We start from the raw sequence: 25,192 nt of genomic DNA on the forward strand, positions 1-25,192 counted from the left end.
TCGTGTCAGGTAAGAATACTGTTTTGGGAAAGTACTTATGCAATAATAAGATACAGGCCCTCGGCCTTATCAATTTTACGATTTCATTTATAACTAGGTTCACAAGCAAATTACATTTTCCCGTGCTGAAGACAGATGGTTCCAGGTACCCAATTCACTGCCCATATCTATCCACAACAGCGCAACTCCACTTTGGAAGGCTTTCCTTCATGTTATGGAACGTGGGCATTTTATATCTCCCGCTGATATCCTCTCTTTTAAGCAGTCAGGTAAACCTGTCAATTATTTACTTTTGTTGTGGTGGATATCAGTGGCATATCGATTGGATATTATAAATATCTTTTCTATGTTTTGTTTTTCTTTCATGTGTACCATTGTGCTTTAACATTTGGGTATGTATTCTCTTGGTTCTTGTGTTTTTTTCCCATATTTTTTTGCAGATAAATTTCAGCTGAAAGAAAATCATCGAAAGATATGGGGTGGGGTGGTTAAGGGCATATACGGTGTAGGGGTGGTGAGAGGATAGAGAATAAGTAAAAGGGAAGGGGCGGTTTGGGTGTCAAACCCCCCAACGCCCAATAAAAAAAGAAATGGCATGAGTTTTTTCGGAGAAAATATTTTGGCAAAAAACTCAGCGGAAATGAATCCAGGGATGACTTGGTTGACATTGTTATGCACTATATGTAATTCTATGTATATAGTGTCCTGTCCTGAAGACGGACCATGCTCCGAAATGCATTGCCATTTTACTTTGGACACTTTGCGATATTTTCTTGGATATCTTCTGCCTTTTATAACTAATAAAAGACATTTCGCCATCTGAAGGGAAATTATCTATCAGACATATCATTACAAATGACTTCAAGATTGAACTTTAATTTTGTTGCAACTTTCTGAATAGTGCTGAGCGAGAGCGTATCATTGGTTACAGATGGATCCTTAACCGCATGGTGTACAAGTTCTGGATGGCCCATCCCACGGCCTGGGAGAAGGAGGCGCAGTTCAGGAACGACTGGTGGCAGCTGGTGTCATGGACCGGACGCTCTGGGACCTCGGGGAGTGATCACTCACACCAGGAGTTAGGGCCAGGTACCAGCAGGGCTACGGCAAGTTTCTGTGTGTGTCACGCATGCTGGATTGCTCAGAGGGGATACTGGAGGAGAGCAGGTGCGTGCATTTCTAGTGTGGGCACGCAGCAAGGGGTATACTAAGAGCTGGGCGGCAGGCCAGCTTGCGGCAATAGCTTTTTACAGCAAAGTGTTGGGTAAAAGGGATCCTAATAAAGGCTTTGAGGTGCGAGCTGCGCTGAAGGGATGGGGCTGGATGGAGGGGCCCAAGAAGGATGCGTTCAGGCCAATTGATTTTTAGATCTTTCAGAAACTGCTCCAAGGCGTGCCCACTGTCTGTTGTATTGCATATGAGGTATCATTGTTCAAGGTGGCTTTTTCCTTGGCATTATTTGGGGCTTTTCATGTCATCAAAGTGGTCGGGATAGCAAAGATGAACAGTCAGGGAGGGCACTACTATCGAGTGATGTGGTCTTCAATGGCACTGGAGAGGGGGTCAACATCAAGTTGCGTAGATCAAGGACGGATCAAGAGGGCAAAGGAAAGTGGGTTGCCTTGTCTGGTTCCCTCTGCACGGACAGCTGCCCTGTCCGGTTGCTGAAGCATTATCTGGCCAGCAGACCCCTGGGGTAGGAGGGCACACCTATTGGTGCATGACAGTGGATCCCGCTGACTATTTTCCAATTGCGCAGGGTTTTAGCTGCTACCTTGGGGGAGGTAGAACTCCACGGGAAGGGTTGGTCCTCCCACTGTTTCAGGATGGGGGCCGCCACCACAGCCTTCCTACAAGGGATACCTGCGCAAGCGATAAGGAAGATAGGGAGATGGGATTTGACCACTATCAATTATATGTGCGGCCGGGTGTGGCCATCCCACACGCCTTATGAAAGGGGGCTGACAGAGGGTCCAGCAGGCATTGTCATTAAAGTGGAGGTACATTGACAACCTTCTCTTTATCTTAATTTAAGGCATGGTTCATGTTGTTTTAGTGATTTTTGGTTTATCGTGACACATTTCATTGTATCGGCAGGTTTATGGGACACTCATTTGTGTTCTGTGCGGAGAAGAGAGCGCAGCGGTGGAAGAGAGCCGACAACTTGGGGCTGAAGAGCACAGAGGTGGTCTGGCTGGGCACACTGGGCACGAGATGGCATTCATTTTTGTCTGCAGTGCACAGGCAGAGGTGGATGAGGTCGTTGCCCTGAATTTTGGTTTTGCACTTAGGAGGGAATGACCTTGCCACCTTGGGTAGGGGACACCTACTAGCCCAGATGCAGGTGGCATTGGGGATTGGATGCCAACATCTGCTGGGCACAGGCATTTTTTGGTCTGAGATCGTGCCTCGGCAGCAATGGCGTGGTGCCCATTCCAACATTGTGATGGAGCCATCAAGGAAGAGGTTAAATAAAAGCATGGCAAAATTGACAAAATACGAGGGCATTGGATTTGTCAGGCATTGGTTGCTGAGTCAGTACCCTGAGCATTTTGAGCATGACAGGGTGCATATGACCGATGTAGAGCTTGACATTTTCCTCATGTCCATAGGGGGTGGGGGGGCTTTGAGGAATGTTGGCTGCGAATAAGGTCCAGGAAGGAGTTTTTCGCTGCGGTTCTGGCCGCAAGCGGTACCCGATGGCCGCACATGAGCCAGGTTTGGGGTTCGATGGTCACTGGCCCCCTTACGGAGAGTTGAGACTCCTCGTCAACTTGAATGCAGTGGTCCTGGCTTTATTTGCTCCAGGCAAGGGTGCAGGAGCGACTGCCTGGCAGTTGGCACCCAGAGGCGGACGGCAGCTATGTAACAACCACAAGGAACACAGGTCACCTGAGGACAATAAAATACTGGTGAAACCTGGGAATTGGAAAGGGCTACCCAAAAGATGCTGTAGGCCATTACGCTAAAAGAGGCTGGGACTGCTCCCCCTTTTGTTTGCTGACTCCGATAAAATGTGTTTGTTCAACAAAAAAAAAATGGTCTGTATGGTCTATTTTGTAAGTGCATATTTCCTGTTGGTCTGGGGTGGGGTGGCCAAAGTAGGGGATGGCCCTGCTATGGTGAGTTGCTGCACAAGACTTGGATGGTGCCTGGGTTCGGTAATGAACCAATTTGAGCATCACACCAGCGTCATCCTCGACGTGACAGCCAAACACGCCCCTCTACAAATCACACTGCTGCGGGGCATTCAGTCATGCCTCTTTGCCCTGGGGAACCAATAGCTGTGAAGATCACATGCTCCTGCGGCAGCACAGTGGTAGTTTGGAAATACGCTTCCTGCAGCAGTCTGACACTGCCGATCTGCGATTGGGAAGATGTATGTAACGTGGCAGTCAATTGTATAGGAGCTGCACAGCCTGACAGACGCACTGTGGCAGTGAGTGGTGTCTAGTCAAATAGTCGACAGACAAATGGTCGACACAATTTGGTCAACCGGACAAATGATCGAATTTTTTTTAGTTATATATATATTTTTTAGGTTTTCGTTTAGGGAAAAAAAGGGGTTTTTAGCAAAAAAAAAAGGGGGGTTGGGGGGACCCCCCCAAAAAAAAAACCAATCATTTGATCTGTCGACCTTTTGGGTGTCGACCATTTGTCCTGTCGACCATTTAGATTCGACCAGTTGACCTACAATTGCAGTGAGTCACTCTGTGTACCATTGCTATAATAAAACACAGTCTCACTGCAGGGCGTGAGTTGCAAGGGTGTACTCTCATTTACAATGTACATGGCTGAGCGACCTTAGCTTATTTGCACAGAATCCTCTGCCCACGCATTTAAGAGGTAACACCTTGAGCCTGATTTTCTCGGGGATGAAATAATATCCACCTTTAAACCATTACAAGTTATCTGGTCAGATCATTTTCTTCTTCCTTTTTTGATCTATATTCCGGTCTTGTCTAACCCTAAACGGTAGGTCTACACCTCTCGACGTATTTGGGGGAAAGCAACTCCAGATTTAGTGGCGGGATGTCTTAGAGATAATATGTTAAGACTGATGGATAAAGATGAAGCCTTCCTCGGCCTTTGCTCGGCTATAATCTCAGCTACGACAGCCACGCTGGCTCCGAGGAATCAAGGATTCTGACGAGCTAGAACATCAGCTCCTTGGCTTACCACAAAGCTGAGACTGTTGAAGCAGGAGTCTCGGAGGGATGAATGCAAATGGCGTACTAGTTTGGAGTCAGATTTGAGAGCCAACTATAAAACAGCCCTGCTTATTTACCAAAATGCTATAAAAAGTGCTAAGTCTCTCTATTACGCATCTCGCCTTACGTCTGCCGCCTGCTCCACACGCAAGCTTTTCAAGATTGCTAAAGAGCTGGCGATCCCTCAACCTCTGCTGATTGATCCTTCTCGCTCTCAAGCAGTTTGTGATCAAATCAGTATCTTCTTTCAGGAAAAAAGAGTCATGATCAGGAATGCCCATTGGCGCAGTACTACTGGGCTTTCCGGATACTACTGTGGTAACATCGGACTATCCGGAAGAAGCATCTTCCATGCTCTCCTTTAAACCAGTGACTAACGCGAGTGTGGCGGATGCTATTGCTAAACTGAAATCAGCATCTCCTTTGGATCCTATCCCTTTACACTTGATTCAAACTCTTCCTTCTGACTGTGTCTCCCTTTTCACTGCTGCTCTTGATTACTCGCTGACCCACGGGGTGATTCTGGTGCCTTTAAAACATGCGGTTGTCTCCCCCCCTGCTGTAAAAACCTCAACTTGACCCTGCCCTTCCTGATAGTTATCGTCCCATTTCACTGTTACCCATCCTTATGAAACTCATGGAGGCTATTGTTACCGCCCCCCAAATCTCCAGTTTCCTGCAAACAGAAGGCCATCTTCACCCATGTCAGGCCGGTTTTCGCCCTTGCAGGGGTACTGAGTCAGTCATGATCTCTATGCTCGATGATTTAGCCCTCATGGGAGACCCAGGAGAGGTCGGAGTTCTTATCCTCCTCGACCTTTCCGCAGCCCTTGACACGATAGATCTGACCTTGATCCAGCGCCTTAAACAAACCGGATGACAGGCATACCTTTAGCCTGGTTGGAGTCTTTCCTTGCCGAGCGCCAGCAGACTGTCGTCATTTCCTTTTTCTTCCACCCCTTTCTCAGTATCATATGGGATTCCTCAGGGCTCCCCCCTGTCCCCTTTATTGTTTAATCTATACCTGTGCTATCTTGCTGATTTGGGTTAATCTCAGGGCGTACTTTTTTATGCATATGCCGACGATACTCAGTCGTGCCTACATTTTGGGTGCCCAGACCACAGAGCCCCCCCCCCCCAACCTCGAAACTGAGGGAATGCCTTGCGCAAATTGGATCCTTGATGGCGAAAAATTGGCTGAAGCTGAATGGAGAAAAAACGGATGTAGTGGTAGTTGGCTCCAGTGACCCTCTGTGTTACGAACCGTTCTCAACGGTGGTCCGTTCTACGCCGATGGCGCTTCATGCCATCCATTCACACCGTCACCCCCAAGATGGCGTCGCGTAATAGAGTGGACGGTCTAGAACCCATTCCAGCCATTGAGGAAACTCCGCCTTGTGAGTCGATCACGGTACTTAAACCACCGGAATGGAAGACTCAGCGCGTTGCTACTGTTCTTAGTGGTCACGCTCCGTAAGTCTTCGCTTAGGAGAAATACTGGAATTTCACTTCCAAATTGGTTCCAACCTTCCACCTCCTCCCTTTATTGAAACCTGCTTGTCTTTTCATCTTTCCTCTTTCACAGGCTGACTGTTATCAAGCGCTGTCACTTCATAACATTCAAAGACTCATTACTGGTGAAGTCGCCTTCTGAACCGCCCACTGCCCGTAGGTTCTCCATTTCGATTCATATTTCTTCAATCAAGAAGCCCCGTGCTATATTTACCTTTCTTTACTTTCCCTTCATGTATATTGAATAGGAATCTCCAAACTACATCTCCCATCATTCATTCCGGGAATCACCTTTCACATCCACCTGCATACTCAGACGGGGTAGGTTGAGTCAAAACTCTTACACACTCATACAACCTGTCTTTTCTACATAAAATAAGCACTGACCTTGTTTTCTTCCTCTTCCAAAGTTCCCGCCGGTTCCAAACCTCTCTACAAACCCTCCTCCGAGAGTCGGCTTAGCAATCGGCGAACTATTGGAGAAACTTCGGAAATAGCTGCACGACTAACATTTCCATCGTGAAGCGGCAACAGAAGGCTTGAATCCCGATCCACTCAACGCTCTCAAGCGACACAGGGTTTTTTCCCTTCACTAAGGGTTTCCCTGCCACATCCTTCCTTTGCCGAGTTAGAGGCGGAGGAAAGGTGTAACAGGTGAACTCCTGATAGCCTCATTCCACTAATTGAAGACCAGGTAGGAAGTTTCCTTATTGATGTGTGGTGTTGGGGGGAGACTGGGAGAGTCAAGGTGTTTTCACAGTTTCATCTAACTCTAAATCTTAACAGATAGCAACGCCTTAAAAGGGTGACTGGGTAGCGTTTTGGCTCTCTTAGAGTACTCTACCTCACCACAGAGCAATATGGAGCAACAGGTCCAACAGTTGATGTCGGCTGTACAAACCCTTTCAGGGGAGGTCCAACAGCTTAGACAGGAAAACCAAATATTACGACAACAGGTGGGTCGGTCTGCCCATAGCTCAGAGGTGCCTCCGGGTCCTCTTCCTTTCGGTAAATTCGATGGAAATCCACATGCAGTTAAGGAATACCTAGAGGCTTGCACAGTTCAGTTTGCCTTTAAGACGGCCTTTTTTCCCACGGATCGCGATAAGGTAGGCCATATGATCGCCCATATGACGGGCGCAGCACTAGCATGGGCGACCCCCCTTGTTACCAATAATAACCCGATTCTGGACTCGTATCCCGCCTTTTGCAACAGTGTCAAAAGCATGTTTAGCAGGCAAGAAATCACAATAGCCTCACAAGAGAGTCTGTTGGACCTTAAACAGGGAAGTCAGGACCTCTTGACATACATTACTAGGTTTAAGCAGATGTCCGCCGACACTTCCTGGGCGGACGACGCTCTCGTAACCATATTTCGACGAGGGTTATCTGAAGACCTAAAGGACGAAGTATCACGTATTCCCCGTCCCCACAACTTAACAGAATTTATTGCCTTAACGATGCAAATAGACTATCGCCTCCAGGAAAGACACCGAGAGCGACGCAAGGTTCGTCCACAAAAAGCCTTTTCTGAAGGAACAGTCCCTCTACCCAAGACTTCAGTGTCAGAAGAACCGATGCAATTAGGTTACACTAGAGGTCCTCTTTCTCCAGAAGAAAGGTACAGAAGAAAATCGTTAAATTTGTGCATGTATTGTGGGGCTAGTACACATACTGTGAAAGAGTGTCCTCTTACTCCCAAAAGAAAGTCGGGAAACGCCAGCGCCCGGCCGTGAGGGGAACCACGGTTCAGGGCTCTTTGACAGTTACTGGTTCCCTAATGACCATTCACTCGGATCCCGATCCTGTCCCCGACAGCGCCATGATTGTGTTAGAAGTGACCCTATCCTGGAACAACATACAGCTTCAAAGAGTGTCTGCTCTCATAGACAGCGGAGCTGCAGGGAATTTTATTGACGACATATGGGCAGCACGACATGGTATTCCGAGAGAAGCAAAACCCATAGCCATCCCAGTGGAAAGCGTGGATGGTAGCCCCTTAACCTCTGGACCCATTACTAATCATACTGGCCCGTTAAAATTGGGCGTTTCTAATCACCAGGAATCTCTGGTATTAGACATTATCAAGACAGCCCATTACCCGTTAATCCTCGGATTGCCTTGGTTGAGGAAACACAATCCTTACATAAATTGGACTGCCGGTACTTTGTTCCTAGGCTCAGAACACTGTGTTCAACACTGTTTAGGATCAAACAACCCGTCCTTAAACCAATACATGTCCCACCAAGGGGTCCATCAGGTGAAGATTCTTCCCCCTGTTTACCAACAATATCAGGAAGTCTTTACACAGACAGAGTACTCCTCTCTTCCACCACACCGCAGAGATGATTGCGCTATCGATTTAATACCTGACAGTCCTCTCCCCTTTGGGAGAATGTATATACTTTCTGCCAAAGAAAAGGAAGTATTGAAGGAGTACCTCCACACACATGTACGGAATGGGTTGATTACCGAGTCTAATTCCCCGGCAGCAGCTTCTTTGTTTTTTATTCCAAAAAAAGGCTCTACCGAACTTCGCCCATGCATAGATTATCGGGGGTTGAACAAGATTACAGTCCCAGACCGGTACCATATGCCCTTAATCCCTGACATATTGGAGGCGGTCAGGGGTGCACAGATTTACACTAAACTAGACCTCAGGGGAGCCTACCACTTAATACGCATAAAATCTGGAGATGAGTGGAAGACAGCATTTCGCACCCCTTTTGGTCACTATCAGTACCAAGTCATGCCCTTTGGTCTTACCAACGCTCCCGCGGTGTTTCAAAGGTTCATGGACCACTTGTTCGCAGATATATTACTACATTATGTCATCGTATATCTGGACGATATCCTGGTCTTTTCTCCCGATGAAGCTACACACGTTCAACATGTCAAAAGGGTCCTTTCCCGTCTACAAGATAACCATCTATTTTGTAAATTAGAAAAGTGTGAATTCCATCAGTCTTCTGTCACTTACTTGGGGTATGTCCTTTCACTGCAAGGAATCTCTATGGACCCGACAAAGATCTCCGCCATTAGAGACTGGCCATCCCCCAAGTCCATCAAGGATATACAGAGGTTTTTGGGATTCGCCAACTTTTATAGACGGTTTATTCCACACTTCTCTTCTCTTTCTCAATCACTGACACATCTGCTCAAGAAAGGGGTCCCATTTGTTTGGACTCCCGAAACCCAGACCTCCTTTAACGCTTTGAAATCTATATTCATTAGAGCACCCATTCTAGCTGTTCCGGATCAAAACAGACCATTTATAGTGGAATCAGATGCTTCCCATTCGGCACTAGGAGCAGTACTATTACAACCGGATGCACAGAATCTGGAAAGACCCGTCGCCTATTTGTCAAAAACCCTCACTCAAGCAGAACTCAACTATACAGTCTTGGAGAAGGAGCTCCTGGCTATAAAAAGAGCTTTTGAGGAGTGGCGACATCTGCTTTTGGGAGCGAAACACTCGATCGAAGTAAGGACAGATCACCAAAATTTACGAACATTACAGTATGCTCAAACCTGCAATAGCCGCCAAGCTCGATGGGCTCATTTCTTCTCACCGTTCCGAATTACTTTCACCTTCATTCCCGGGAGAAGTAATTTGAAGGCAGATGCTCTATCTCGACAGGAGGGCAAGGATCATAAAAGCTTTAAACCAGAGCCCTTATTCCCCATGGCTAAGTTCATTCCAGTCATACATCTTTTTATGCAGAAGATCCATGATCAGACACAGAGGATGTTGACGGTCAATCCAGACGTTATCACTCAGCACGAGTTGTCTGTTGATAACGGTCTCCTGTTTAAAGGAGATAGACTATTCATCCCAAATGAAACCCTTCAATTGGAGGTACTACGACTATGCCACGATTCACGGATCGCTGGGCATAGAGGAATCTCCAATACCATAGAACTGATCCTCAGACATTTTTGGTGGGCCACGGTTAAGGAGGATGTACGGGAATACATAGCTTCTTGTGCGATTTGTCTACAGACTAAAATTCCTCGCAGACCTCCTGTGGGGAAATTAGTGCAAATGCCACTACCCAATAGACCCTGGCAAATCATATCCACAGACTTTATTGTGGACCTTCCCGAATCGGATCATTGTTCCACCATTATGGTCACTGTGGATTCACTAACTAAAATGGCACATTTCATCCCCCTTCCATCTGTACCTTCTGCCCTACGAATGGCCCAGGTCTTTTTGGATCGCATCTTCTCTTTACATGGTCTTCCCAAAACGATTATCTCTGATCGGGGTCCCCAGTTCACCTCCAAGTTCTGGAAACATTTGTGTAACACTTTGGGAATCTCACGTGCTCTGAGCTCGGGCTTCCACCCGCAAACTAACGGACAAACGGAACGCCTGAATCAGACGCTAGAGGGATACCTCAGATGCTATATTTCGGCGGCACAAGACAATTGGAAAGACCTGTTACCTCTTGCAGAATTTGCATATAATAATGCTGTGCATTCGGCCACTAAAGTCAGTCCTTTTTACTGTACTTATGGCTTTCACCCTTCCGTATTTCCATCAGTCTCCCCTTCTTCCTCAATATTCCCGAGCTTGGGGAAGCTTTCGGACTCTGTTCGTCAAGGACACCAAAGGGCATTGGAAGCCTTAAAGGTTGCACAGGATAGAAGCAAGACACAGACGGACAAACACAGATCCAAGGATCCTCCTCTTGCCATAGGGGATCGTGTATGGTTGGCCGGAAAGTTTTTGCCTCGAAGACTCATCCCTTCTAAACTGTCCCCTAAATACTTTGGACCCTTTAAAGTGTTGGAGCGGAAGGGACTAGCGGCATTCAAATTGGAGCTACCCAAGTCATGGAGCAGGATTCACCCTACTTTCCATGTCTCCCAACTGAAACCAGATGTTCGTAATCGTTTTCATCTTGTCCCTGCCGGTACACCCCCTCCGATACTTCGGAGTTCCGGTCCAGAATATGAGGTATCGGATATATGTGATGCACGTTTTCACAGGGGGTCTCTGCAATTTCTGGTCGATTGGAAGGGCTATTCACCGGCTGAGAGATCCTGGGAGCCCGCCTCTGCGGTGCATGCTCCGCGTTTGATTCGGGCCTTCTATCGCCGGCACCCGGGTAGTCCGGGTGCCGCCTCCTTTGGCAGGGGGCATACTGTTACGAACCGTTCTCAACGGTGGTCCGTTCTACGCCGATGGCGCTTCATGCCATCCATTCACACCGTCACCCCCAAGATGGCGTCGCGTAATAGAGTGGACGGTCTAGAACCCATTCCAGCCATTGAGGAAACTCCGCCTTGTGAGTCGATCACGGTACTTAAACCACCGGAATGGAAGACTCAGCGCGTTGCTACTGTTCTTAGTGGTCACGCTCCGTAAGTCTTCGCTTAGGAGAAATACTGGAATTTCACTTCCAAATTGGTTCCAACCTTCCACCTCCTCCCTTTATTGAAACCTGCTTGTCTTTTCATCTTTCCTCTTTCACAGGCTGACTGTTATCAAGCGCTGTCACTTCATAACATTCAAAGACTCATTACTGGTGAAGTCGCCTTCTGAAACGCCCACTGCCCGTAGGTTCTCCATTTCGATTCATATTTCTTCAATCAAGAAGCCCCGTGCTATATTTACCTTTCTTTACTTTCCCTTCATGTATATTGAATAGGAATCTCCAAACTACATCTCCCATCATTCATTCCGGGAATCACCTTTCACATCCACCTGCATACTCAGACGGGGTAGGTTGAGTCAAAACTCTTACACACTCATACAACCTGTCTTTTCTACATAAAATAAGCACTGACCTTGTTTTCTTCCTCTTCCAAAGTTCCCGCCGGTTCCAAACCTCTCTACAAACCCTCCTCCGAGAGTCGGCTTAGCAATCGGCGAACTATTGGAGAAACTTCGGAAATAGCTGCACGACTAACATTTCCATCGCGAAGCGGCAACAGAAGGCTTGAATCCCGATCCACTCAACGCTCTCAAGCGACACAGGGTTTTTTCCCTTCACTAAGGGTTTCCCTGCCACATCCTTCCTTTGCCGAGTTAGAGGCGGAGGAAAGGTGTAACAGGTGAACTCCTGATAGCCTCATTCCACTAATTGAAGACCAGGTAGGAAGTTTCCTTATTGATGTGTGGTGTTGGGGGGAGACTGGGAGAGTCAAGGTGTTTTCACAGTTTCATCTAACTCTAAATCTTAACACTCTGGCCTATTGGAATTCAGACTTCTGGCCAGATACGTTTGGCCCCTGTCGTGTCCCTAGTAGCTGCGTAAAAAGCCTCAGGATAAAACATTTGCCCTCGGGATCACAAGAGGCTCAAACTTCCTCCATTTGTAGGGCAGGGTTCCTGAAGATGAAAATACTTAGGACGGTGTTGCCCTTTCTGCTTTTTACCCTTCAACCCTTGGTGGTCACTGCCTCCGCGATGGGGTCTCTGGATTACTGTAATGGCATCTATCTGGGCCAGCCAGATTTTCTGATCCAGAGACTCTAGACCCTTCAAAATGCAGCGGCACAACTGGCTTTGGGACCCCTAGACTTTCACATTCCATCTCGCTGCTAGCCAAGCTTCACTGGCTTCCGGTTAGAAGCCAGATCAAGTTTAAGATTCTGTGTATTGTGCATAGCTGAGTCCAAAGTATAGGGCCGGCTTTTCTCCGTTCCACACTTACCATGTATGTACCAACTCGCACACTTCGTTCCACAAGTGAAAGTCTTTTGGTGGTTACACGTTTTTGCAGAGCAAGACTCGGGGGAAGTTCTTTCTCCGTTCTTGCTCCTATTTTGTGGAACTCTGCCTCTTTTCCTACGTGAGACACCTGATCAATACATTTAAATACATACATACATACATGAGTTCTGGAGCATCCGCAGCAATTATTGCCATTAAACTGATAACTTTATTGCAAGGAAAACGTTGTAACCTTCCTTGCCCAGGGTCAAACCTACACTGACAATGGAACATCAAAAGCATCCTTAAGCAAAGACATGGAAAGGCAATGTACCTCAGTAAAATTCATGGCTCTATGTATCACAGCAAACCACCCTCTGTTGGGGGCTTTACCCCCTATGCCGCAAAACATGTGGACTTATTTATTTCTCATGTATTTTCATGTGCTTAGAGTGCAACAGGCTATTCCCCTGTCAATTTCCTCTTAACCGTGAGCTAGTGGCCAACAGGTGGACCTCATCAAAAACAGCATTTCTGTTTTCAGTGTTTAATTTTGTTTTTTAAGCCCTAATGTACATCGGCCACAGATATGCTGACTCAACATGTTTTGCCATTGAATTTTAAACTATCGTATGTTGTCACTGGACATCACCTGAGCCTTGTATGACTGACCCAGCGCCGGTGAGGACTATGAGAATGGGTTTTCCCCCAACAACGCATAACTGTTAATAATAACATACCACATATATGCATCTTTGTGCTATATTTACTGTTACTTTAGAGCAGATAGGGAAATGTTGCAATCTTCCGTTATGCCATTAATTGCCAGGAGTTTTGATAAGCAACCTGCTAGTGGAGGAAATTGGCCTTTCATAAACAACAACAAAACAAAAATATGGCACAACATTTTAAATATGAGAGATCTATAGCTCAAGAGCAATGCGTTTGGAAGCAAGACAACGCAACAAAGGTTCGAATCCTGATCCCGCGCTTAGAAACCACCTGCGCGTTATAAATGATTAATTCTAATTAGTAGCATCCATAAAAGGTGTGTTTGGTGGCAGCAATACATGATATTTTATTTGTAACCTTTGTAGAGTACAGTGTACACCTTTTGTGGTGGCATATTGACCTTGGGACGAGATGGCGACAAAGAGATAGCAAAGAAGACCCGACACCTCGATGGCCCTGAAAGATCCAGGTGCTCCTGATCCAAAGTGGGTGAGAGTTGCAGAGAGGAAGCAGCCGCCAAGCCTTGCCTTGTCCTTCTGGAGTGGGATTCGAAGTAGGGATGTGGAAGCGGAGGATAGTGGACTGGAGGGGCACTGTACTTCAGGATGGCTGGACGCTACAGGTACAGCGCCCTGTATTAGATCTTGGCAGGAGCACACGTTATGAGCTGCTGCAAATTCTTCGGTTGCTGGATTTGTGCGAATACGGTGTCCTGAATGAAGTTGAGCATCAGAACTTTCTGGAACTTCTTGGGGCCGATCAGGTAGATCTCATTCTTGTAGCTGAGTGCTGCCGTGATGGGAACCTGGACTCCCACCCAGTGCTCCGAAAGGGACTGTGGCTGGGTGCTGTTTCCAATGGCCGGGTCGTACAAAATGTATTGGTCTCCTGTGAAGCAAACATAGAATACGCCATTAATATCATGGCAGGAAGCAGTCAAACATGATCAGATGTCGGGCTGGGATTCTGAAACGAGGATAAAATGCATGCCAATATGCAGTACTATTTGGAAATGTGATAAGGAAACCCCATTTACATGATGCAAAAATTCACTGTCCATTTGGATATTGTTTACTTTTTATAGTAGCAAATACAGGACTTTGGCTTTAAAGGTGACATTTTGTACCTACAAACTGTAAAATGACCTTGTTACCAATAAATAGCTTTCAAGTGCTGAAGCTTAGCACAAACGTGTAAGTGGTACACAAGGGTTCACATAAATGCCCCGTATGTTAGGCACTGGTTCCCCTAATTGTTGCATTAGGCCCTTGGCCTTTCTGTAGATGCAGCTTCTTTATCCAACCCTTAACGCCTGATTCCAATTTTAACAGCTGCTTTTAGCAGCCGTTAAAATCCATGGCGCTAAACCGCCTTGGTGCTAATTACGGCACCGTAATTTACGGTGCCGTAATTAGCGCCTTCCCCACTCCCATTATGCCCTATGGGGCAAAAATGAGAATGGGACAGGGTAAATGGGGATTTACCGCCCCACTCACCTTGGAATGGGGCGGTAAATCCGCCATCCACCATGGTGTAAACGGAGTTTACACCATGGTGGTAAAGTTGGTGTACTTACCGCCTGGGTCGTAATGACCCCAATTGTATTCTTTTCACAGCAGTCACACAGTGCCCTAAACCAATGGCCTGCTTTTCCTCATCGTTCTGGTTTGATTCATCTTGTCATTTCACCCTCTCCCTGCTCCCGATTCCTTACCTGGCTTCTGTCTGTCACACTAGCCTGGTTTGTCTCTTCCATCCTAGTCTTTGCAACCCCAGTGATGTATTTTTCTCTCCATCCTTTCCGCTTCTCTCGCAACATGTCTTCTCTCTCATAGCCTGGTCTCAACTTTTTCTCCATTCGCCTGCATAAGGGGCTGCCAGGTATACTTCACCACAGTCAATTTTCATATTATAGCGTCAGCACTGCTATGAGTGCGCTTTCTTCTGTTTCTGTTCAAGCCATAACCACTGAGGTAGGGGGGCATTACTGGCAGGTAATGTGCCAGAGCCCAAATTACAGCTCAGAGCGAAGCAAGGGCCTTAAAGAGGGTCCTGGTACCATTAGCTGCCATTTATGCCCCCCCCCCGCCCCCTTGCAGGTTATAGCTATTAGCACACCAGCATGATTTCCCAGGTGCTAATACTATTTAAGTAGCGAAATGATGTGGTGGCCATTCCTCAAGATACAAAATGCATAACAAATGGCCACCAAGAAAAACAGAGAAGGGTACTACTAGTCCCTTCTCCATTTCCATGGCGGACATTGGTGACTTGTAATGATAGCAACACACTAAGTCACGGCATACTAACCTCACCATGCCTTCTGCATAGGACATACCTAGAGAAGCTCTATATGAATGTTGGTATGGAACTCATAGGAGTTCTGAAACAAATTGTGTTGTCATATGTTGTCACTATGAGAATTGTAGCCTGTGTATAGTCAAAAAATAGCTTAAAATCATGTTTGATGATGAATAAATTGTTTCTATTTTTCGTATAAAAAGGAGTCAATGATCTGCTATTGAAACACAGACAAATTAACTTATCTGTTACAGTGGGGCGCACCACACACACCGGCCAGTGGAAAAGGGAGGGGTATATTTTTGCTTAGTTCAGTCCCTCACGAGATAGGACCCACGAAAACAAAAAAGGGGGATCCTTGCCCCATACTTTATCTAAAGGACATAGTAGATTGCCTGGGCTGTGAAGCACTGATGGGTGGTGGTGGTAGAGAAACGAGGGGATGAGAGTGGGGGTGTGGGGAGAGGGAGCTGTGTGTGTGTGGGGGTGGGGGGGGCAGAGGCTTGTGTCAGCATCCAAGGAAGAAAGAAGGCAGTCTCCACCTGCTGGGTGTGCTCAGAAGGCAGCAATATTGTGTGGTACTGCCTGCCTGCCTACTGAATCCTCTGATTGCCGGGAGGCTGCGTGATATCACTTCCCGGGTGCTAACACTATTTAACCTCAAGTGTTCAGCAGTGCGCTATCAACCATCCTACTCTTCTGGTGGCTGCTCGGTTCAGGAGCTAGCTACCCTTTTGAAACTTTGCTGCCTTTATCACTTCTTTTCCCATAAGCTGGTAAAGTCTGATGGAACCCTGCTACTTCGCATCCAACATATCCTATCTCTAACTAGTGCCCATACTTACCGGTATCCATGTAAATTTGTAAATTGTATTTGATGAACCTCTGTATAACCTTTGTATCACTTGTATATTCTGTAATATTGTGTATTTCTGTATCATTTCTGTAACATTGTAAGTCTCGCATATTCTTCTGCTGCGCCTGGTTACCCCTGGGTCTGGTGCGCATTACAAATAAATAAATAAACAAACAAACAAAGTCAGTAGCCAGAAGGAAGAAGTGTGTGCCATATCTACCAACTGGCATTTTTTTTCCCACTCAGAGGATTTTCTACTTAAGAACACTAATGGAGGGCAACGGTACACTGATCTACTTCTCTTCTCAACTACCCACCTGCACGCACAACACAAATCACACAACAGCAGTCGGACACGATGCATTGCAGCCCACCATGTACCACCGACCCTCTTCTATCCTCAGAGAGGAATGACACTGTACCCCAGGATTATGCTGGGGCATACTGGAACAGAGGGCCCTTGCTTTACACCGTGCCAGACAAAGCCATGCCAGTGGCAGCTAGAGACAGCAAGCATACTAAAACACTGTAAGGCATACCCCGGTAATGTGGGAGGGAGCTGAAGCGCTGCAAGTCTGTACCAAAGTGTTCTGATTAACCTCTTAAGTCGTTAAGAAGAATCCTAACGTGTCTGCAGAATACGTCTACCTTTAATGAAGAAAATCCGCTCCCCTCGGATAATTTTGCCACTTTTGGCAATGATGGCTGGTTGGGTGAAGGCGGCATCCAGATCAGCGGGGACTCCCGGAAAGCCTTCTGCGATTTTCTTGGGGTATCCTGCTTCCATCTGATCTTGATCAAATTTCCAGTATTGATTCCCCTGGTAGGTAAAATGTTAAAAAGAACAAATAACCAAAGCAATAGAGAGGGCGGCAATGCCATGGAAATGAATGGGGTGGGTGGATTACTACTCTTGACAGTACGTGATCTCAGAGAGACATGAACTCCAAACAGTAACCTATATAGAGAGGCACAAAGCCCAACAGTGATGGCATACACGATATTAGGGTCTCAGAATCCTAAAAGTTAGGCGGCACCCCCTATTGGCTTTCCCTCGCCCTGGACACTCACCAGTGTGATGTACTCACCGCTTTACATGGTTTTGTTGGAAGTCTTGATGAGCTGCAAAGCACTGCAGCCAGGAGTGACTTCTGGAAATGACTGCTCTAAACGTCAGCACATTTTCCTTAATGTCTGTTTCTAGTTTTAACACCATTCTGTATTTTATTACCTCTTTGCACTTGTTATATCATCATGTCATTTCCTTCCTCCAGATGAATTCTTTTAACAATAGTTTTTAATTTAGGAAAGACCATCCCTACTGGTGGCTAACTCAGTGTTCTATAGAATATGTTTGCAATCATACCAAGGACTAGAAAAATGTCATAAAAACACAGATGATTTAACAGAAAGAAAAAAACAAATGGGAAGCACACTGGTAACCATTACCCAGAATCTCAGAGGAAAGATAAGTCTTCGGTTTCAGAAAGCTAGCCAGAGGGAGACCACCAATGAGTGCCAAAAGCGTGGGGCGGTTCTTACACTACAAATGCCTGGTTGGAAGTCAGTGCTTGCTTACCCAAAGGAATCTCCAGGCTAATAAAGCCTATTTCTGTAGTTCTTGTTAAGTTCGAGTCCTGTTTCGGATTCTCTTACCGTGGTAACTGCACGGAGCGACTCCTGGCTACTATTCGAGGTTAGGAGAGCCTAGCTTGCAAATAGATGTGATCTTGCTCGTTTCCCCAATTTGATCCCAAGACTCTGGAGCCCATTATCGGAGCAGAGGGGAGAGTGGGCCTCCATGTTGTACCATAGATAGATGTGAGAATGCTCCATTAACCCCAACTATCACTTTTGGAGACACATAATTTTCCTTTATCATCTTAATCATATTTTCTCCAAAGCCACATGTTCTAAGCACGCCATCCATTAGACACCTACCAACCCAGTTAAATGCTTTCTCTGCATCTAGCACAAGGAGCACTGTCCTTAATTTTGACCTCCAACCTTTGTCAATTATGTGTAGGACCCACCGGGTGTTATCCCCACATTCCTCCCTAGGACAAAACCAGCCTGCTCTGGTGTCCAGCAGGACGCAGAGACGCGAGGGGGCAGAGACGGCCACAGGAGCTCTGCGCTCTCCCGTCCTACTTCCGCGCCATCTTAGCCACGACGGCATTCTAAGAAAATATGAGCAAGAAATGCTGAATGTGCGTTTATTGGGGAGGGGGCGGGGATGCAGCGGTGTCCCTCGCTCCCCATGTTTGGTGAAATGGGATACGGGGGTTGTGGGCGTGTCCCTCCCTTCCATTACATAAATGGCGATGGACAAAGTTCTGGGGGAAAAGGGCCCTGCGATGCCAGTTCTGATCCACGTTGGGCATAGGGAACTGACGTTGCAGGGGGGAGGGAGGAGTCGAGGCACGGAAATAAGTGTTTCGCCGAAAAATAAGTAGGGGGTAAAGGGGTAGCAGGTATGAAAAAAAGTGATCTATGAGATCACTGCACTGTGCCATTTCCGGATTTGACATTTTCATTGTCAACATTTTGGGGGCGTGCAGTGATCCCAGATCCACCACGACCCCTCCCCCCACCTTCCATTGTTTAATGACCATTGGTTTGAGGTGGACGGCTCTACAAATGTACCATCTCGGTCATTCTCATGGACACTGGCCTATGGGTAAATGTAGACAGTTGCCCCCAGGGCAGCACACGTGAAAGGTGGCTTCAGCATAGACAATTACATGTTGTTTTTCGACTAGGCAGTAAATGTTAGGTGACCATAGAGGGCCACACGCAATGGATGTCAGATTGTGTCTACAAGCGGCACACATGGCCCCATTTCCAGGAGAGAGAAGCCGGTAGATGCCCAAGAGGCAATAATCCTTTCACCGGCTCAAAGCAGGTCAAGCGTTCCTGATGCGAGGCTCAGTGGCACAGCTGACCCTCTTTCCCAGGTGGGCAATATCAGAATTTCCATAAAGGTATTTCTGCTTCTGCTCAGTCTGTTCGTACAGCCCGAGTACCACAGACGCACATCTAGTAGGACATACACATTTAAGCCTAGGATACTCTGAGTAGGGCCAGCATAACTGCAGGTAGAACAATCATTTGATTTTCTTCTTTAAGCAAACCGTCAGCAAAATGGCCGTGCACTGTGAAGGCCATACTGTACCTACATTCGCCTCAGGTATACAGGGAGATCGATTGATCATAATAAGTAGAGCTACAAACTAAAAATAAAACATATTTGGCCTCATCACGAGTTGGGCGTTATCTGGGCTGAAATACCACCCAACTTTATTAGCGTTAGTGTCCAGTGGTATTGGGCACCATTGGACCCAATGGGGAATTTTCGGTGCAATTTCCACGCAGTAATACCACCAGAGGCAATTGTGCCGATAATTGGCTTTTTCTCAGCGAGTTTATCCCCAGCTCTGAGCTGGGGGTAAACACACCAGACCTGTGATAGTGCCAGCCCTCAAATGCAGCGGTAATACCGTTACTTACGCATTTAAGAGCTACCGCACAACGCGTGATGAGGTCCATTGTGTTAAAAAAATCAAAAAACCATGTGGTCTCGCAGAGAGGATACGTTTATGGCGTGACTTCCTGCCATGATGTTTTAATGCAGGAATTCACAGAAGGTGAACGTGCCAGGTTGCCATAAACATGCCCCCTGCCACAGGATCCGCCTTGACGGACTTGGCTGGTCTTATTCAGTGGTTTCTGGACTGCTATGTCACCAGAGTAATTCCTGCCTTAAGGAGGAGGAGGAGGAGGAGGAGGAGCAGGAGGAGGAGGAGGAGGAGGAGGAGGAGGAGGAGGAGGAGGAAGTGGAAGTAGCTCCGTGATCTGAGCGTGTAAGCATGCATGCCCCTTCCCCGGTACTTAAATGAAAAGACCCCGGAAGATCATGGGAGCCAGCGGTGTCACCTCACATACACAAAGAGGAAATACAGGCATTTCTCTTTCAATATAAGGTGCAGCTGGAGCACCCAGTCAGTCATCAATGTAGAGCTTTTTCCTTAGTCAATTTGCAGTATTCCATTTTGTTTATAATTCCTGGGCATGCAGGTGACCAGATACTGTACATTTCTCACTGTTGTTACCTTGAAAAAGAAGAGTTTCCCATCCTGCTCCCCCACGGGGTTCTGCATCCGTATAGAAGCGTCAATAGAAGCTGGGAGCTTCCACTTGGAAGTGATCAGCTGGGGGTATCCCTTCTTTGGCCCCAGATTTTTGCTCATCTGGTTCAGTTCCCAAAAATGTTTTCCTGCAAAGAGAAAGATGAAAACATGCAGCGTTAACAGGCGGAGATTCTGGCCTGCCGGAGCCGGGGCACTACCCTTGACGTGCCCGGAGCTGGTTTGCCCCCTCCGTTCACGCAGGAGTAGAGGGCGTCTAAGCATTTCCTGGAGTACCTTCCTGTCGGCACAGTGTTTGCGGAATGTATAGTCCTGAGTGTATGCAAAGGAGAGATGCACTTTAACATCAGTCTGACATCATAAAATGATTGGAATCCCTCATGATTGGGGAGCCCAAGGTCTGTGACGTCACCCAACATCGGCAGATGCTGTCTAACTGCATGTGCTGTCACAAGCAGTGTCTTGTCTTCCTGGCCGTTGATGCTTTGCACAGTCAACATTTCCTTTTGGTCTACCCCAAAGCCTACTGGGAACAGCCAGTCTAATACCATTTATATTTTGGGACATTACCTCTGTTTATGCGCGTTTAAGGTATCAGAACACAAACATACAACTCTTACATAACAAAGATCTGAGTTTAGAACTAGTCACTACTGAAATTGAAGCAAGGTTTACATCAAGGTTGTCCAACTGCAGGCCTCAGGGGCAGGATCCATGCTGGGATTTCAGGATACCCCTCTTAACATTCATGAGACACATTTGAATACAATGATTCTAAATGTATGCACACTTTTCCTCGTGAATATTGATGAGGGCTGTCCAGAAAACCCGTCAGGATTCTGGCCCTCAAGACCCCGAGTTGGACAACTCTGGTTTACAAGATCATCAGGCGAAAGAGGTATGCAGCCTTTTCACCTGGCAACAGTCCTGATGTGAGTCAACATCTACTTGGGTGGACAATCTCCTTGCTTGCAGGTGGAGCATCCTTCCATCTGACTGACTGTACGTTGGCATCAACTGCCTGGCCTAATTATTCTTATCGTGGGCCTGACAGCCTCATCTTTATTCTCTGCCAGCCTACTTCAATACCCCTAGGCACATCTGTCCCCTTTTTCTATTTGTTGTTAGTATGTGTTCCCTCATCCTGGGTGTGCACTGGCCCCAGCAGTGGCCACACTCTGTACGTCACTGAATGTGTGCAATGCGCTGGACAGATTTCACCATCTCTAGGCCTTGTTGTGCACGCCTGGGAGAGATCATCCTGAAATGGTGGTTTGGAAGGCGAGCTATGTGGTAAGTTAGAAAGAAATCTTATCTGTGAGTTTTTTCTCCAGAGGCAAGGGCCTAGAAAGAACTGGCCTCCATCCCGTAGTCGCTACCAGGAAATGGTCCGGCAGTGAAGATGTGACAGACTCGAGTTCCCTGGATCTAATCATCTACTGGATTCTTTTCTCTAGGTAAAATATGGACTATATTGCAGGTATTTGTGAATGCGAAACCAGAGTTCAAATCGAATTTCCGCCATCTATCTTTGAGCCTTTGAACGAAGTTGGGTTACTCTGCTGAATCATGTTCTCATCTTTTTACAGCTGTGAAACCAGATGTTCTGGCTTTTTTTTAATTCATCAATGGTAACTGTTTTAGTATGCACAAACGTCTTCATCATAGTGAATTTTAAAAGAAGTTTTTTTTTTTAGATACCAGGTTTATATGGATTCCCCAAGTAGTTATCACGTGTTCTTGCGATAGGGACTGGTTACAGAGTCTGGGGCTCAAGGCTGGGTAAGGACATTTCTGGGTCAGAGACTCTTTCTTTCCATCGTTGTGTTGAGGTAAGCTTGGATGGTTTAGCACGATTTTCCCACATCCAAAGGTTCGCATGAACCTTTTGTTCTAAAAATGGTCCCAGCAAAGGTTCGAACACCAAAAGTTCGAACCTTTGGTGGTAGCATTATAAAAAAAAGGGGGGGGGCGGGGGTGTCCCCCGCATCACCCCACTCACTATACTTTATGGTATAGTGAGCGGGGGCTGCGGGGGACACCCCCGCAGCCTTTGGTTTCAAAAAAAAGAAAAGGACCCTGAAGCACGGGTTCCTGATCACGGAAGTGAACGAGAACTGGCGCTGCAGGAACCCAGCGTGAAGACAAGGTAAGTGGGGTTTGTTTATGTTGGGGGTGTGCTGGGGGTGTGGGTGGGGGAGTGTTATGGGTGTGTTGTGTGTGTGTGGGTGTGAGTTTGTATGTGTGTTTGCATGAGAAAGGTGCACACTTTTGGTAGTTCACACCTTTGTCATGTGAACGATTTTCCCGCGGTAATTTCAGCCACGGGCAAATCACTCGGATTCAGCTTGGATGCGTGCAATTCTGGATTCGACAAAAGCAGGAGTTTGTGTTGGAAATGTATCACTAACCTTATTGATTTTAATGACAATCTTGGCACCATGAAAAATAGGACTGCCGCTACAGTCCCTGGCCTCCATCAGCTCTAGCAATGAACAGAGACATTGCTCAGGGGAACTGCGGGGGCTATAGCCCCCAGTCTTTTGGTTGTACCCCCGGATAGAAGCTCAGGGGTTACAACCGAAAAGGCCAGCTAACCCCCAATCCCGACAGTCCCAAAATTAGCATAGCCCCGGATCATTTACAGACCTAGCAACACCCCTGGCAATGACTGTTCAAACTGTAAATGTTATATAATGAGGATGACTGTCAGGATTGCTGCATGCTGCCACTTAAAGGCTTGAGTAATGATGAAGGACATAGGCCTGGTCTATATGAACATTTTTAAAGATCTATGGGATTATGAACAATAGGTTTGACAATATCCTGCCTGCAGAATTAATTGTGAGTGACTATTCTTCGTTTGTTTTGAAGAAACCAGTTTGTCAAACACCAGAATGTCAAATCGTTTTGTTTTTGCTTTTTTAATCCTCCCTCTGCGTCTTCGAGCTGTGGAGGTGATACCACTGTCTACCATGGATGCTAGCTTCAAGGGGGGTGGGGCGGTTGACTGTAGGCTGCTTGTGGAGGTCAGCCTATAACGCTAATTGCATGATCGTGGCCATGGCAGTAGAGGACAGCGGACAATACTGATGCCTAAAGAGGCACTTGTGCGGGTTGTGTGTCCTAAAGGCAGGACAGCGAGGAAGCCGCAGTGAGATTGTGAGGAAGCCATGGTTGTCCGATGCCTTCCTCCCCGATGACTCTGAAGTTGACTTAACGATGGATATATAGGGGATGTAGGAGTTGCAGAATCTGGCATCAACGTGGGGGGTGATTGAGCAGGTACTGCCATGCAGGAATGGACTGTGGGGGCATAGGGACTTGCAGAAGTTGCTTTAACTGTCTTTTTCCCACCCCTTCCTGTTTCCCCTCTATTAAGACCTTGCTGGAAATTCTGGTCATTCCTCTCTGGACCTGCCAGCTGGCCACCCTATTCTGCCTACGTTTGGGGATAACCTACAGATCTCGTGGCAGTGTCACACTGTGCTTCTGATTACACTGCATGTGAGCTGTTAAGCCCGGCCAACTGGCTCTTACTCTGGCAGAGGATTTCATCAAGCCGTTCCATCCTACCCTCTGTTTTCTTTTTCAGATTACCATGAATTGATCAGAAAGAAAAAAAACGAATAAAAAATGACCGAATTCCTTTTGGTCTAATTGTTTTTTAACCTTCACCTATACCCTTACCCCACCCCCACATTTATATATTATTTAAAATGTACAAAAATACCTAACGAATTCGACCAAATAAATTCGATCATTTCTCATTAGGTATTTTTGTATTCGATCATTTCTGCAGATGCCTTCTTTTGCAGGGCTCAGTGATGGATGCCATGGAGGCCCAAACTGGTGGAGGTCAGGAACCCACCAGACCCATTGCACTCTTCACTTTCATTAGTATGCACCAATGTTTTTAATTTTTTTAAATTATATATGTGGTTTATAAAAACCTGTATACAAATAAGACATAATATATCATATTATTAATCCTTAACATTTACATCACATAAAATCCCACAGGGACAAGAAAAATCCTGATATACATTAAAATAACCCTATAATCTCCTCAATATCTCATTACTACCTTAAAGCAGCTTCAATCTCCTCAACAGCTTCAGTATTCACTAATACAAGGTACCCAAAGGGCCAGGGTTCTCCCCTTTGCACTCGTCACTTTCCTTTCATCATTATGCACTAATGACTAATGCATGCTTCATTAGTCATAAATGTCACAGTTCCCTCCTGCCTTGCGTCCTGACGTGTAATAGCATGAACTCTTGTACACCTTCGTTATTGCACCAAGAAGCGGTCTCAGAGGCCAATGAATGAATGAAGCATGCTCAGAGTGTGGCCCCCCTCGCCTGTGTGGCCTGCATGATGACAGTGATTGTCAGGGGGTCCGACAGGGCAAGGGGCCCGTGCACAGCATAGAGCCTTGCATTTGCACTCCTGGCTCCAGCTGAGAGATCGGCAGGCCCTTCTCAGTGCCCTTATGCAAGACACCCTGGGGGAGTTCTTTGTAGTTTCACTAAGCACTCTTTTTCAGAACTTTTAGTCTATGTTCCATTTGTTTGCATCCCAGGTCTGTTCGATTACCTTATCCCACATCTGGCCCTCCCTCCTTCCCTGGTTTCTCACTTCCCATTTTGGGGATCCTCCCTAAAGCCCCCTCCAAATCCTGCATCGACTCAAAGCACCACTCAGTAAGACACGACAATTGGTTTTGATACTTGAGCTTAATGATATTCTTATGTTCAATAGA

At 46.6% G+C, this 25,192-nt stretch overlaps 1 protein-coding gene across 1 annotated transcript in view; it reads right to left on the reverse strand.

Annotated features, from left to right (window-relative positions):
* Nucleotides 1-13,136: 13,136 nt before the first annotated feature.
* LOC138527496 (matrix metalloproteinase-18-like) overlaps nucleotides 13,137-25,192 on the reverse strand; it is a 111,252-nt gene continuing 99,196 nt past the window's right edge. The window contains exons 6-8 of the mRNA XM_069638737.1: nucleotides 20,392-20,555; nucleotides 16,928-17,099; nucleotides 13,137-14,010 (exon numbers count right to left, since the gene is read on the reverse strand). Coding sequence (XP_069494838.1) covers nucleotides 13,760-14,010; nucleotides 16,928-17,099; nucleotides 20,392-20,555 — 587 coding nt within the window. The 3' untranslated portion in view covers nucleotides 13,137-13,759. The remainder of the gene's footprint in view (nucleotides 14,011-16,927; nucleotides 17,100-20,391; nucleotides 20,556-25,192) is intronic.

The sequence above is a fragment of the Ambystoma mexicanum genome, chromosome 14 (assembly GCF_040938575.1).
Source record: "Ambystoma mexicanum isolate Mex_15411 chromosome 14, UKY_AmexF1_1, whole genome shotgun sequence".
NCBI lineage: Eukaryota > Metazoa > Chordata > Amphibia > Caudata > Ambystomatidae > Ambystoma > Ambystoma mexicanum.